The sequence below is a fragment of the Vanellus vanellus genome (assembly GCF_965231255.1).
Source record: "Vanellus vanellus genome assembly, chromosome: 5".
Classification (NCBI taxonomy): Eukaryota; Metazoa; Chordata; class Aves; order Charadriiformes; family Charadriidae; genus Vanellus; species Vanellus vanellus.
Genome location: NC_138910.1, coordinates 31,650,646 through 31,666,225, shown reverse-complemented (window position 1 = coordinate 31,666,225; position 15,580 = coordinate 31,650,646). Strand labels below are relative to the sequence as shown.

Sequence of the window (15,580 nt, the reverse complement as noted above, 5' to 3'; positions counted from 1 at the left end):
TGACTCTTGAATTTCTGTATTGTGTTTATGTCAGGGAATCACCTTAGCCATAGCACTTTATGACAAGGGAAATTCTTAGTTTTTTTCCCACTCCCTTTTCAGCTTTGAAATAGCTGATATATATTATATTCTGCCTAGAGAAAAATATATAAATCAGAAGAATACAGAGTAAACCTCACAAAACCGTCTGAGTTGTTGGGAGAATATATTTCATTGAAAGTTAGGCTCCCAAATCACTTATCCATTTTTGAATATTGTGTTTTCCTTGATTCTCCATTTATACTGGTATTTCTAATAATTTGTTAGCTTCGTGGATGATCTAAAAAATACAAAACTCCTAATTCAAAACAAAATTCTAAAAAGGAAACATGAATAGTGGTTACACGAAAGAAGAATATCAGCAGCACATATGGGAATAATTTCAATCCATGGTTCTGTTAAGTGATGTGTATTTTACAGGTGATTTGTGTGGGTCAGATTGTATGTGCTGTGGTTGCGGATTCAGATGTTCATGCAAAACAAGCAGCTGAAAAAGTGAAGATAGAGTATGAAGTGCTGGAACCAGTGATCCTAACAATTGAGGTGCAAATAATTTCTTTTATCTTGCTTTTTTATTGTTTTATCTATTTAATTAATGGAAGCAGCAGTTCACATTGTTCAGTTGCTTTTTAAACACGATTTTCTAAAAATTTTCAACCTTTTGGCTAATTTTGACCCTTTTTGATTGATAGGCAACAGTCCCAAAAGTATTAAGATCCACAAGTTCCATAGTAATAAACATAAGGGTACAAAAGAAGAACTCTTTTAAGGTTCCCAGTGAGGAAAAGGCAATAAGCACACTGGGTGTTTATAATTCTTTTGGTAGCTACCAGCTCGGCAATCAGCATGTAGCTGAACGATCAGCTCCTGATTTATCTGTTTTCCAGATAGCAAGCCAACAAAGCTAGGCTGGAGACATAGGAAGTATTGGGGGAATGTAAGGTGAAACATGTTAGGGATATAGAACATTTTAGAAATGTGATGTGGGAGTCATAGGCAAAATGAACTTATGCTGGGTTAAAGAGATGAGTGGAAGTAACGATCAAAGGACACATTTGCAGGGAACCAGCATTAGTTCTGGTAGTCACTTTACAGCTTGTTTCCATAATGCATGTGGGGTGTAACAGAACAGTCTTTCCAATATAAAAATAGAAGTAGTCTCGTTTTAAAGACTGGCAAATTTTACCAATATTTAATTACAGTTAAAACTCCAGTGAAGCCTTATTAGAAAATAAAGCAAATCATATTTAATAAATATATTCCACTTTTACTTAGTCCTTGTGATCTCTGAATGGCATCACTCTTTGGATGATGTGGTTGCATTCTTATTCTGTGCTCTCTTTGTCACTTGCTAGATGTATTGTGAGGGAAGAGTAGGTTGAATAGGTTGTATTGTGAGGGAAGAGTAGGTTTAGGTGTTTAAGAAAAGGGTAGATGAGCTGCTTAGGGACATGGTTTAGGAGTGGTGGTGTTTTTATCAGGGTAGGTTAATGGTTGGACTTGATGATCTTAAAGGTCCCTTCCAACCTCACTGATTCTATGATTCTATGATTCTATGAATAAACTGAATTAATTTCCTTTAGAGACTGCTAGCATCAGTAACACAAGATATATCAGGAAAGAGTTGCTGGAACTGAATAAACAAGCTCATCAACAATGACAATAAAGTGATGAAATACGGTTGTTTGTTGACTTTGGTAGCCGGTGGTTCAAATCTCTAAAGAGAATGGTGTTTCTCCTGAGAGTAAAACGCAACATCAAGCTGAGAAACTTTAAAATACTTTAAAAAATTTTTCTCTTTTTCTCCACTGCAGGAAGCTATAAAGCACAACTCATTCTTTGAGCCAAAAAGAAAATTAGAACAAGGAAATGTTGATCAGGCATTTGAAACTGTTGATAATATAATTGAAGGTAAACTGCAGAATGCATTTGGTGAGAAGTTGTTGTCAGTATTTGGTTTTGTCTGTCTGTTCTTTAAGTCCCGGTTCTACCTTTTCTCCATATAGAAAGAAAGCATGATTAAACCTAGGGGTCTTGTGGTCCTGCTACTACCTTCAAGCTTTCTGCATCTTCTGTCCTTGAAACAGAATCACAGAATAATCAGGCTGGAAGGGGGTCATCTAGTCCAACCTCCTGCTTAATGCAGGTCAACTTAGAGTAGGTTACTAAGGACCATGTCCAGTCAGGTTTTGAATGTCTCCAAAGATGGAGATTCCACAAGCTCTATAGGCACCTCTTCCCATGTTTGACCACTTTCATGGTGTATTTTTTTTTTCTTATATCAAGTTGGAATTTCTCGTGTTCATTGCCTCTTATCCTTCCACTGTGCATCTCTGAGAACAGTCTGACTCGCTCTTCTCTACACCCTCCCATTACATAGCTGTAGACAGCAAGAAGACCTCCCCTTAACCCTTTTCTTCTCATGGATGAATAAATCCAGTTGTCTTAGCCTTTTCTTATACATCCCGTGGTCCAGCCCCCTGACCATCTTGGTGGCCTTCTTCTTAACCTGGTCCAGTATGTCCATGCTTTGTTTAATTTATCTATGTTTTATTTAATGTCATCACCACTTGTAGGCAATGTTGTTCTGCTCTTAGTCAAGTTCTGTTGATGCCACTGAACAAGACCGATTTAATCCTGCAAGGATTTTAATCTGTGTTTTTAGTTTAGATTTTGCTCCTTTATACAAGAAGTATCAGAAGATTTGACGCTGATTACCATAATTTACATGATGATGGGCCATTAGTTCTTTCCTGGTTAATTTCGTCTGTCCTTTTCCCTCAGTAACACATGTTTTTCTCTTTGAATCAGGAGAAATTCATATTGGGGGACAGGAACATTTTTACATGGAGACTCAGAGTGTGCTTGCTGTTCCAAAAGGAGAGGATAAAGAAATGGATGTGTATGTATCAACACAGCATCCAGCAATTATTCAGGTAATACAAAGCATTCTCAGAGAAAGAGGTTGAACCCGTGACAATAGAGCTGTTTACGTTTGGTTTAAAATCCATCTTAACAGCTTAGAAGCAGTAGGAACATGGAATTGCACATCTGGATTATCCAACAACAGCTGCTTTGTAGTACTGCTGTATCCTGATAAACACTGATTGCTACACTGTGAGGATAAGGAGGAAGTAGAAGTCTCTAATTTCCCTTTGAACAAAGTACTTCATTGCCCCACTATTGTAGGCATGAAAAACTCCCTGTGAAGTGCTGAGGGTCCTCCATCCCTGTTAACTTTCCATTGAAGTGAGGAGCAGTCAGCACCCTGCGCAGAGTCTGCTGAGGGTTTATCAACTCTAATAGCTGTAGGTGAGACTGCTTCTCCATGCCAAAATCATAATCATAGAATGGTTTGGGTTTGAAGGAACCTTTAAAGATCATCTAATCCAACCCCACTGCTGCAAACAGGTTTATCATTACTAGATCAAGTTTCTAAAAGCGCTGTCCAACCTGACTGTGAACACTTTCAGTGATGGGGCATCCACAGCTTCTTTGGGCAACCTGTTCCAGTGTCTCACCACCCTCATTGTAAAAAATATCCTGGCAGTACAGGGCTTGGTAAAAAGTCTTTCTCTGTTTTTTATAAGCCCCCTTTATATATTAGAAGGTCACAGTAAAGTCTCCCTGGAGCCTTCTCTTCTCTAGGCTGAACAACTCCAACCTCTCAGTCTTTCTTCATAGGAGAGGCGTTCCAGCCCTCTGATCATTTTTGTGGTGGTAAATGGTAAAGCAAAGCTGACATAGCGTATGGTCTCAGCAATAGCTACGGGGCATGAAACTGATAGTATTTCAGACTCAACACTGGCATTTTGTGTTCAAAGCCCAGTTCAGCTCCTTTTATCATTTCCATTATCGTTAAATTGCCACTGGCCAAGAAGCATGAAGAACTTTCTGTTTGAGAAAATGATTTGAAGCAAGGACATTCCTGGCACTAGCAAGACCTTAGATTATTAAGAAAAAAATGGTTTCATTTGAATTAAAAATTACAATCTAATTCACAGTCTTCGTAATAAAAATAATTCAAAAAGGGATTAGAATACTTTTTTTATACCTGAAGTTTCTTACTGTTTAGATAATGAAATCCAAGGGTATTATTCTTCACTTCCATCCATGGCCCTTTCACAGTCACCATGGTACAGATTTTAAATGTGAACACTGCTGAGTGTTTGTTATTATCTTTTTCTTGCCTTTTAATCTAGGGTAAAGGAAGAAATATTTTCATCTGATTTAAATAAAAAAGCAACAAACTAGAAACATCTATGGAACCCTTTTCTATAAAAGATTTTTATTTCAGAACCCAACTTTTAGGCTTAGTTTGAGTTGGCATAAAGGATTAAAACTGATTTTACAGGAGATGGTAGCTGCAAGCTTAGGCGTTCCAGCCAACAGGATCATGTGCCATGTTAAACGAGTTGGTGGAGCTTTTGGTGGGAAACTCCTGAAAGCTGGCTTACTGGCATCAGTTGCTGCAGTGGCAGCAAACAAGTAAGTGTGATACGTGTGTATTAGGATATGAAGAGAAAACGCAGTGAACAAGTTTTGCATTTTGGTTAAAATGCTTTCTCCTTTCCCAAAGTTGCTAACCAAGAAGTGATAAAATCCTGACTGTTTGCGTTTTGTAAGACTGTTTTGTTTTGTTAGACTGCTTGTGTTGAGCAGCCTTATCCTCAACTAAGAGGGACTTGAAGAAATTTGTATAAGCTAGAAATATTCTTGAAATGATGGAGCACTTCAAAAGGATCAGTCCCTAACTCCCGAGGCTTTATGTACATTTAAAACATATTAACCACCCAGATGTGAACTTCACTTGGACAGCAGGATGCAGAAGTAAGAGTCCATGAGTGGAATTGCTTTTAAGAACAAGTAGTTCTAGTTCAGTCCCCAACATCTTTCAGTCAAAATTAGCTTAAATCTATTAGGTATTATGTTTTTGCTAATACTACTTGTATTAGTTTAGGAACCTTGACGCATAAAGCTCTGTCCCCCACCCTCCAAATTTGTAAGCACGATATTGGCAATTAGCTGTCAAGGGATAGTAACCTCTTTTATAAGCGTAACTGATATGCTGCAGAATGCACATCAGGCTACATCCTGCCTTAGCCAAAATGATCTTGTAATCTGAGTGGTTAGTTCAATACATTTCTCTTGTTACTACTGACATTGTTCTACAAACAATGCTCTTGATTATTTTTGGCCATGTTATCGGTGTTTTGGATTAACCAGGACATGCTAAAAATAATCCTTTTTCATAGTTTAAACATTCTTTTTTATTGTTAGGACCTTATTTTACATTTTATGTCATTTTTTTCAAAAGTAACTATTTTAAATGGTATATTCATTTGTAGACTAATTTTAATATTTTTATGATTATCCATGTTTTGGTTTTATTTCAAGGCACCCTATTTCAGTATGATTCTGAATAGCTAAGAGGCAACTATTTCTTGCTTAAGATTGAATGCTAACTGCTGTTAGCTCACTTAACATAGTTCAATCTTAACGCTGAAATAGCAATTTCTTCAGAAGAAGTTTGCACTGAGTTATCTTATTGGATTTTAAGAGGTGAAATAAAAATATTGATATGATTGTAAATGCAAAAAAAATATGAACTCTGGATATAGCTTTAAGCACATATTTAAGCCTATTAAAGTTAGTTTTAATCCAAATGCATGTTTATATGCATGGCTAGATCTGGATACATGATGAATATCTTGTTGATAACCTCTCTTATTTTGACTGAAATTTGACATTTCTTTTCTTGATTTAGAACCAGCAGAGCAATCCGTCTTATTCTGAGTCGAGGGGATGATATGTTAATCACTGGTGGCCGACATCCTTTTATTGGTAAATATAAAGTGAGTGCCACAAGAATTCAGAGAAAAAATACCTGCCCATATTCTGTCAATAAGTATTTCAATGTTACTGGTTAATATTTGTTCTATTAATGAAAATGAGTATAATCAATCCAATTTTAAAACAAAAAGCCAATTTCAAAACAATTTTTTAAACTAATCAGGAAACCAAGAGATTAAGTTGCTGTACAGCCCTTTCTCTGCTTCTGCATCTATCTCTGCAGGATTTTGTTTTGGTTTTTTTGTAGTCCCTTTTCCTTTTATAGCTCTTTCTGTCTTTATGGGAATGGCAAGCTAAACTAGCTCGGACTTTTTCTGCAGAGGTTTATTTTAAACCATCCATATGGTTAGGTTCACACAAAGGAGCAGCTAGTTTTTCACAGGAACAATGTCATACAGGAAAACTCACCCTATGGAAGAAATTAATCTCTTCCCTGCTCATGCACTGTCATCAGTGATAGCTATTCTTTAGGACAGTTTCTGCCTACTTTTCTGTCTCTACTTGTCATGGAAATTACACGTGCCAGCCACCATGACAGGGTTTGACTCCACATTTGTGCTGAATCAATAAGCTGAAAGACAGATTCCTCTATGAAAGTACTTTTTATTAATAGCACTACAGCTCGAGTTGGGTGTCTCCGAAGAGGCACCCTGAACAAAGAAGTCCCTGGGCAATTGTACCCTTACAATCTAAGTTCCCCACCCCTCACATGACAGTTTGGACCAATAGTAATATTAGGAGCTGGGGTCTTCCTGTTCTTCATTGGGTCCTTTCACTGTCTCTAGGTGGGTCATTTCTTATCTCTAAGGTTGCAGCTTCTGCTGGTGATTGTAGCTTCCTTGCCATCCAGCTTGAACCATCTCTGAGGCCACCGTCTATTTAACTAGGTAAAAGTTCAACATATCTAGATGAAAGTTCACAGCTTGTGGCCTAAGGCTTCAGCAAATTTAGCTGCTAATACTAAGCAAGTTATGCTAAACAAGCTCTATATAAGTAGTATACCAAATTGCACATTGGTAAAGTAAAAGAGGTTTTATAAGATGCTTCCCTAAAGTTGAAAATGAGCTGTAGCTCATACTGAGAATTCAGGAACTGTCAGTGGCAACAGGTGAAGAGAGAGATGTGAGATAAACGTAACATTTCTTCATGAAGAAAAACAAATGTCATACTCCATCTGCCAGACACTATTCTTACAATCAGAGTGGGATTTGACTTTATCTACAGTGAACATTCCTAGATGACACACTTATCAGCCATTTCAGGCAGTACACAGGAAGCCACGTGGCTTTCCTGCGTCTTCCTTTCTGAATGAGCTGATGTTGCTTATTATATGCCAGGTGGGAAAGCCAATATCTTAGGAACATTCTTTCTGTCTTGCCCTTCTATAGTTTCAGTGAATGCTGCCCAGAAATTAATAGTGCAGTATGACCCTAATTGTATGGGTTACATTCATTTGCAAAATACACAAGCACTGAAGAAATTAGTAAATGCCAAAATCTAAACAGGTTGTTGATCTTTCTAGGTTGGCTTCATGAATGATGGTAGGATCAGAGCTGTGGATGCCAAATATTACATTAATGGAGGATGCACCCCTGATGAATCTGTCCTGGTAAGGATTTTACAAGCTGACAATCTTAGAACGTGGAGGAATAATTAGCTGGAAAATAATGAAGGCCGAATTCCATTGCACATGTATTGTTAATCACGTAGCCTTTTGAGGTAGGGACTATGGATTGTTGGAAAATCTACACTTAGCAGTTTAACCTTTCCTTATACAGTTCAGTGAATCACTATACTACTTTTTGATATTTTCCTATGCGTTGACTTCATGAATGGTTTCTCAGGCTTATTTTCCCATTATAAACATGTCAACTAACAATATATTCCTTTTAAAATACGTTACCTACATTTGTGCCTGCCTAAAGCTTTATGTCTACAAGGCTGGAAAGACCTTTCTTAACCTTCAGAAAATTCACAGTGATAGTTGTCCTGTTAGTATCTCTATGCATTTCTGTACTGGGTCTGCATTTATTGTGCTGAATACCTCGCTTCCTCACTTACAGGTCTGCAAAGTATAAAATGTTGCTTGCTTTAATATCAGTAACTAGCTATGTGTGTTAATGAAGATCATATGTCAGAACCATCTTAAGATGAAATTCTGCAATAATACAGTGAAGCTGGTGGACCTAGAATTGGAGGCAGTGATAACCAACTGAGTAACCTTTCCACCCAACTCAGCTGCAGCTGGAATAGCACGTGTGATAACAGCCTAACTCTAACATCACTCCCAAATTAATTAGATCAATAACCAGTGGTCTAGCTGTGTGATTCCATTTGATTCTATTAGTATAGCATTAATAATTCAAGACTTTAAAAAGGAGAAATAGGTTTACTGGAAATAGAATTATACGCTTTACCAAACTTAAGAGTTGGGTTTTTTTTCTAGTCCCATGTGACTTATCTGTGTATTCCCAAGACAGTGTTTGGGGATTTATTCTTTCTTTAGAGAACACCTTATTCTATGGGAGCCTAGCCCCAGACAGAGCCAAGATGCTTGACACTCATCATTATAAAAACTGGTCTTCCAGCATGGGAGTTGAATACCAGTAATCTATGCTTAACTTAGTTATTGTTCAGTCAGCAATTAATAATATGTTTTAACTCTCTATGACTGCATCAAGATTAGAGCAGACATTTTGGGGAAGAAACTTTGGCATAGCTAAGAATTGTATTATAACAATACATTGTATTCACTCTGATTTATCAATAACCCTCTTAAGACTGATCAGCTTCATACACATACTGAAGTCCATAAAAGTTGTGGTCATAATTTTAAAAAAAAACAAAACAAAACAAAAAACAAAAACAAAAACAAAAAACACAAAATACAACTCTTTTTTTCATTTTGCAAATAATATTTCAACTTCTGTTTCCTAAGTGAAAAGGTAGCATTATATGACATAATCCATATGTACAGTTATTATAGCAAAACTATCTTCAGTTGTTTCTGTGCAGAAATGTTTTGAAGTTTATTGTTTGAAGTTCAGTGGAAACAGTAGGAATACAGGCTTAAATTTGCCATTCTGAGAAATCTACTTGACATTGAAGAGAGCCAGTGGCCTCTTCCTGAGGCATCAAAACATTTTAAAACTTATTTATTTATTTTGATACTGACTCCTAGAGCCTAAATTGAGGTATTTAATATGGGATTTTCCATTTCTTGTTTTTTTGTGTTTGTCATGTGAAATCTCTAAAAGAAAAATGTAAGAACCAGAACACACTGGAGACTGCAGTACACATGCATTCTGGTGGGACTAAACTTTAACTGTGAATTTCCATAGGATGTGATAATTCAGAATGCTTTCATCAGTTCCTTTCATAGCTCCTATTGCTTTAAATCTAATCTCCCTATTTTTAGTTCTGTGTGGCTTTTGATATTGCAGTAGGAGCAAAATCAATCATAAAATGATCTGTTACATCCTGAACTACTGACCAACACTCAACTACTAGTAACATCATCTGTGTTCTGTGAATATCAAAAAAGAACTGAAAATTAATATGCTGCATGAGAAATGTATGAATAAAGTCTATGTGTGCATAAGAGTATTCCTACTACCAGTGATTGACAGAAACCGAATGTTAAGCCTAATTGTCTCGAGTTAAGGTCTTTGTATGAGATGAAGAAGTTTTAAATGTGAACTTGAAAGAGGCACTGTTCTGATGTTTAACTATACTTATTTGTCCCCTACCTCAGGTAGCAGAAGTATCCTTATTAAAAATGGACAATGCATACAAGATTCCCAACTTGAGATGCTGGGCTTATGCCTGCAAAACAAACTTGCCATCAAACACAGCATTCCGAGGGTTTGGCTTTCCCCAGTCAGCACTGGTGACAGAAACTTGGATAACAGGAATTGCAGATAAAACCGGTTTATCACCAGAAAAGGTGACGAAATTAAGGCATCTTCACTCCTGAAATCAAGTCTGTGCAGTTGGAAAATTAAAGCCCATTAGATTAGCTCAACTGTTTGAACAACACTTTTCTAAGTCAAGCATAACTTGTGCTAAAGTTAATTTTTTTTTTAATCAATGTCTGGTTGTTGAATGAATAGCATGCTCTTACAAACTGAACCAAACTGGTAATTGTTCAAAAAGCATATGCTAATCTTCTTGCTATCTACTAGTCCCCCCAAATTGTCAGTCTGCCTTTAACAGGATTGTGTAATAGCTGTTAATTTAATTATTTCAGATTAGGGAAATAAATATGTATAAGGAGAACGAGCAGACACACTTCAAACAAAAGCTTGATCCACGGAACTTAATACGTTGTTGGAATGAATGTATGGAGAAATCTGCATACTACACTAGGAAAACAGCTGTCAATGAATTTAACAAACAAAATTACTGGAAGAAAAAAGGGATTGCCATTGTACCAATGAAGTTTCCGTTTGGAATAGGCACACGTTATCTTTCTCAGGTTAGTTCCTTTAAAGAGTAAGTGAGCTAAGCTTTCTATCCATAGAAGATTACAGTTACTCTACCTTAGCATACAAAACAAATGTGTTATCTTTCAACTTCTGGAAAACTATCATCCTCCTAATGGTTGTTCCTTGAAGGCTACAGTAGCTACTATCTCCCTTCAAGCTCCCTTCAAAGTTGTTTGGTTTTTGGGACCCAGGCAGCTTGGACCCTGCCTCCTTAAAAGCCAGTCCCATGTCTTGTGATGTGATACTGGTATAAGTGAGCTGAACACTTTTATGAAAAGTTTTTGAGGACTGATGGCAAAGTGTTCATTGGATAAGTTATCCATTCTAGAAATAACTCTGAGCTTACTCTTCCCAACCACAGGGGTACTATGGGATGCTGTTCTTGAAGACTTAACCTTTGATGTCATCAAAGACTAAGTTTAAGGAAGAAAAGGACAGTAGTATTTTTGATCTTTGTATTTTGTTTAATGTAGGTGTCCAGTGCTTCTGGAATAGAAATTATTTTATCAATTGAAAATTAATTGACTGGCTTGTATCATATCAAACATATTCAAGGCTGAAGTTGCAGGGCCTTTGTAGCCTACAGTGTTACTTCCAAACAAGTTTAGGAGGAAAATCTCATTGAGAACCTCACTGCTGTGTCTAATGCTGACAGCCTGCCCAACCTATGCTGTTGAAAAACCTGTGTCCAAAGGCTCTCAAACATCAATGAGAGAGAAAATGGAACTTGCAGCAATTTGCACGTACAGCCATTAGTGAGGGAGGTCCTCTAGCTTCTTTTGGAACCATTGAGATACTGTTGCCAGGTGTAGATTTATTTGAGGATCTATCAATGGAAAAAGCAGACCTCCAAAGGTCTGTATCTTTTCCTTTTGAGAAAAGGGGACTAGCATTCCAAATTTTGCTTTCTATTCAGAAGCATTAAACAGGTAAATTGGAATACACGTCAAAACTGTGTCTGTCTATTTTGATTCATCAGTTCATCACCATATACAACACATTTCTCATTGTCTAATCTTGATTTTGGTTTTCTTTTTTAGGCTGCTGCTCTGGTTCATATTTATACTGATGGGTCTGTGCTTCTGACACATGGTGGAATTGAAATGGGGCAGGGTATTCATACAAAAATGATCCAGGTATCAAACGATCTAAACAAATATTACCTTGTGCTTTATCTGTCATACAGATAAACAGTGTGAAGGTTTTATTCTTGGTTAGTTAGTGTACTAGTAGGACAGTTTCTTTATCAGCATAAGCACTGCTTCTTTGCATTGATAGTTAGAAAGCAAAGATACCTTCATTAAAAGTCATAGAGACAGCAGGAATTAAAAACAGATTGCTTGGTTTTAATTCTTCCAATGGTATGGAATTATGGTATGACTTATTAGAAATAAGATTTTGGGGGGTTGATCCCATAAAACCCATGGTAAAAAAAGACAGTCAGTATTCAGATTAGTATACAGTACAGACAATGTTATTATGATCATATTTGTTTCATGGATAATTGAGAGACAGATCTGTAAAGACATTTATCAGGTCAATGAAAGCTTGGAATCTGGGCCTGCATAATTTGCCCCAAGTCATACCGAATATAAGCAGCAAAATGAGGAACCGAATGTTGGACTCTCAGTCCAGAGTCTAAGTATAGCTAAAGCATTGGCCTTTTCTGTTTCTTTGTACTGACAAACTGGGCAGAATGATTGCAGCTGGAGGTTGGAAGAAGACTTGCTAAAACTTTATTTTTTCTGGTATCGCTGACTTCTAGCAAGTACTGGGGAACTGTTGGGGTGTTTAGAATGTTTCTAAAACAGAAAATAATATGTTGTTCTTCCTGAAACAGGTTGCTAGTCGGGAATTGAACATCCCCATGTCACGTATTCACTTCTGTGAAACAAGCACAACAACTGTTCCCAATGCCTGTGCCTCAGTAGGATCTGCAGGGACAGATGTCAATGGCATGGCTGTGAAGGTAGAGTGGTATTTAGTTTAACAAAACAACCTGTCCCTCATGATATTTAATGCCTGCCAAACTTTAATAATTAGTGATACCATAGAAATCAAGTTTGAGATTGCCAATAATACCACTGGTGGTTGCCAAGACGAAACATGACTTGTTGACAGTTTCACAGTAATGGTGCTTATGAGTTTTCAGAATACAATCTGAGCTTTCTCCAAAAGGCTTATGTTTGACAAAATCCTTGTTTCATCTAACAAACTAACTAGTCCCATATGAATCTTGTACCCTGTTCTGGTTCTAAATCTACTGATTCATGCAGATTGCAGCCCTTGTAACTTAACCCTTAATAAGGTTTGTGTCTATGCAGTTAAAATGACACCTCCTATCATACTTTTTCAAACCGAGATGACAGTAAAGCATATACTAACTAGAACATATCTTGAATACTACCAAATGTATGTATGTTAATTTTGTGTTATATTTTCCTGACTTCTCACCAGGATGCTTGCCAAACTCTTCTGAAACGCCTGCAGCCTATCATCAGCAAGAACCCAAAAGGGACCTGGAATGATTGGGTAAGACATGTGAATCCTACCAAATGTGTTTATGTGCTTGCAGAAACTGTGATATACGTGGTGTTGTCTATCAGTCTGTTCAGCCTAATAATCGTAAAGTTAAAAACTGTAGAAACAGGTTATTTCACAGAAAGATGTCGTGTTGGTGCTTGACTTAGATATTTGGGAAACAATCCCCAGATCATATTTAGTTGGAAAGGAGGGGAAGCTGTCTGTGAAGTCACATTTCAAGGCATGGAAGTTTTTAATGTACAAAAGATGTCAGCTTGTGCAATAACATGACCCACCCCAGCTTACCCTCAGACAAGCTGTTGCCAAAAGATTGTCAGGGTATATGTGTACAGTGTCAGTTTTCCTACATGGCTATTCTTTATTTTTACCAAATCAATAAAGAAAAGCCTTTTCAACAACTTCTTTCCATCTCTCTCCCCTATGGAATATATTACAGAACTACACAAAAGATAGCAGGAATTCTTGCTCCTGTTGCCCTAATATGTAATTAGTTACAATATTAGTTACATTTGCAGTAGAGTAGTATGGAAGTAATGCTAAAGCTATTTATAGAAATGGCCCCTGTCTGGTACCCACTTGAAACTGGAATAGAATTTTAGGGCTAGAAATTGAATTTTCTTAACTAAAGCTTTCTACTATAATATCAACTATTTCTATGAAAATATGGCTGAGAATCTAGCCCTATGTTTTGAGATGTTAAAAGAAAAACCTGTTTGTTATGTCTTCTTATCCAGTATTGCTTGTTATCTGTGGCCTAATGAAAAGGACAATCCCTGCCTTGAGGCATTTACAGATGTGGTACACTAGGGTGTTCCACCTATAGTGATTAAATACTACAGTAACTGCGAAAATGTAAAGACTCTCCTGGCAGTAGTAATTCCTAGCGATAGCAAATAATGTTAGAATACATGTGGTAGCTTGATAACTGACAGCTACGTATGCAAAGATAATCTCCTCTAATAGGTGCAAAATTAATTTGGATAATTTAGACACACCCAAAATATTAGCAGAAATGGCTGAGCTAAGAAAGAATGTTAATATATTCAGAGAACTAATGTTACATCTTGAAAAGTCAGTAAATTAAAACTAATTACAAATTTTAAAACAAAAATAAATTCTTGGCTTGTAAACTGAGAAAATTAACATGAGAATCACTGAAAGGGGATTTGAGGCCTCATGCTTTCATTTTTATACTGGCAGAAGAACACTGCGAAGAGCATTTTCCCCTGTCAACTGTCATTTTTGTGCAAATAGGTCATGCAGATCTTTTATCTCAGTCACTTGTCAACCAGATCCATTCAATTGACATTTCTATTGAACTTGAGCAGAAAAATTGAGGGGGGCCCTTTCTGACTATGGCATTAGCAGTAGTAAAGACTCTGCAAGAACACCGCTGTTGACTGGTCTATTCCTTATTGTATTGCCAAAAGAATTCAGATTGCTCATCCAAAGGGGGTTTAGTTCTACAGTATTAGGCTCCATGTGCAGCTAAACATGCTTAACTCAGCTGGTCACAGTTTGTTACAGTTTGCTTTTTAATTAAATATATGTAAATTAAGTAAAATATGTATGTTGTTTTCCTTTCTGACTCCTTCCTTGGTTTTCCACAAACACTGCTATATTTTACAGATTAAAGAAGCTTTTGAACAGAGTGTGAGTCTTTCAGCTACTGGCTACTTTAGGTAATATACTTTTACTCCTTAAAAATGCATAGGTTAGACCAGGACTGATTTCTGAAGATAACCAATGCCGTGAATAGAAGATCCTGTCCAATAGTTCTTTCTAATGGTTCAACTTATGGTTTATGTAGTTCTTTGATATGGGGGGTTGGAGTATAAAGTTCAAGTGCTAATTTATGCCTAGCCCTATGTGGATTCTCTCAAAATTGTCAAAAGAATATTTTGTCCCATCTTTGCTCTGTGATTTGGCCATTAGCAAACCAGAAAGCATCAAGAAAGTGACTGCTGCCCATAACAGTAGGTGTGCAAAGTAGAACACAGTTTATTTACTGGAGGCTGTTTTGCTATAAGCTATAAATATTGTTATACTACAGATTATTTACACTTTTACCCACAAACAAGATCACATAGTTGCATGACAGGAAAAACAAGTAGCAGCATTAGAATATTTATCCAGCACAAACCTGTAATTAGTAGTCAGGTGCACTTGTGGAAAATTAGGCCTATTTAATTCTAGATCTGAACCTTAAGGTTCTTTAGAGGAAGGAGAATTGAAAACATCTGGTTAAGTTTAAGAGAAAGTTCATGGTATTTTTTTATATTTGTATTTTTTTAATACCCATGGTATTTTTTTAAACTTACTTATTTTGCCATGATTCAGCATTAATTGAAAGCTGAGGGGAGACTTAATGCACGCATGAGAAGTGGTTTTGCTCACTGACATTAGTTTTGGAGTCATTGTTTTCAGCTCTTTGCTTCTGGAGCCTCAGAAAATTCCTTCCATATATACTCTTAGATACGTGTTTATTCACAATAGCATGCTATTGTAGGACACAGTAATCTTAAACACAATTCCCACTGCTCTCTCTCAGTGCAGTCTCATGGTCCTTTTTTCTCTGAATTCTTTCACAGTATTTATAAAGAACCAGGAAGGAAAAATTCCTGTGCTGTAACTCAGGTGGGATTCAAAGCAAAGCT

At 36.8% G+C, this 15,580-nt stretch overlaps 1 protein-coding gene across 3 annotated transcripts in view; it reads left to right on the top strand.

Moving 5' to 3' along the window:
- LOC309672607 (aldehyde oxidase-like) overlaps positions 1-15,580 on the top strand; it is a 44,580-nt gene that overhangs the window by 22,220 nt on the left and 6,780 nt on the right. For all 3 annotated transcript variants that reach the window (XM_082484148.1, XM_082484146.1, XM_082484147.1), the window contains 12 exons: positions 460-582; positions 1,854-1,950; positions 2,851-2,975; positions 4,394-4,527; positions 5,807-5,894; positions 7,415-7,501; positions 9,647-9,838; positions 10,142-10,369; positions 11,420-11,515; positions 12,220-12,348; positions 12,837-12,911; positions 14,553-14,605. In XM_082484148.1, coding sequence (XP_082340274.1) covers positions 460-582; positions 1,854-1,950; positions 2,851-2,975; positions 4,394-4,527; positions 5,807-5,894; positions 7,415-7,501; positions 9,647-9,838; positions 10,142-10,369; positions 11,420-11,515; positions 12,220-12,348; positions 12,837-12,911; positions 14,553-14,605 — 1,427 coding nt within the window. The remainder of the gene's footprint in view (positions 1-459; positions 583-1,853; positions 1,951-2,850; positions 2,976-4,393; positions 4,528-5,806; positions 5,895-7,414; positions 7,502-9,646; positions 9,839-10,141; positions 10,370-11,419; positions 11,516-12,219; positions 12,349-12,836; positions 12,912-14,552; positions 14,606-15,580) is intronic.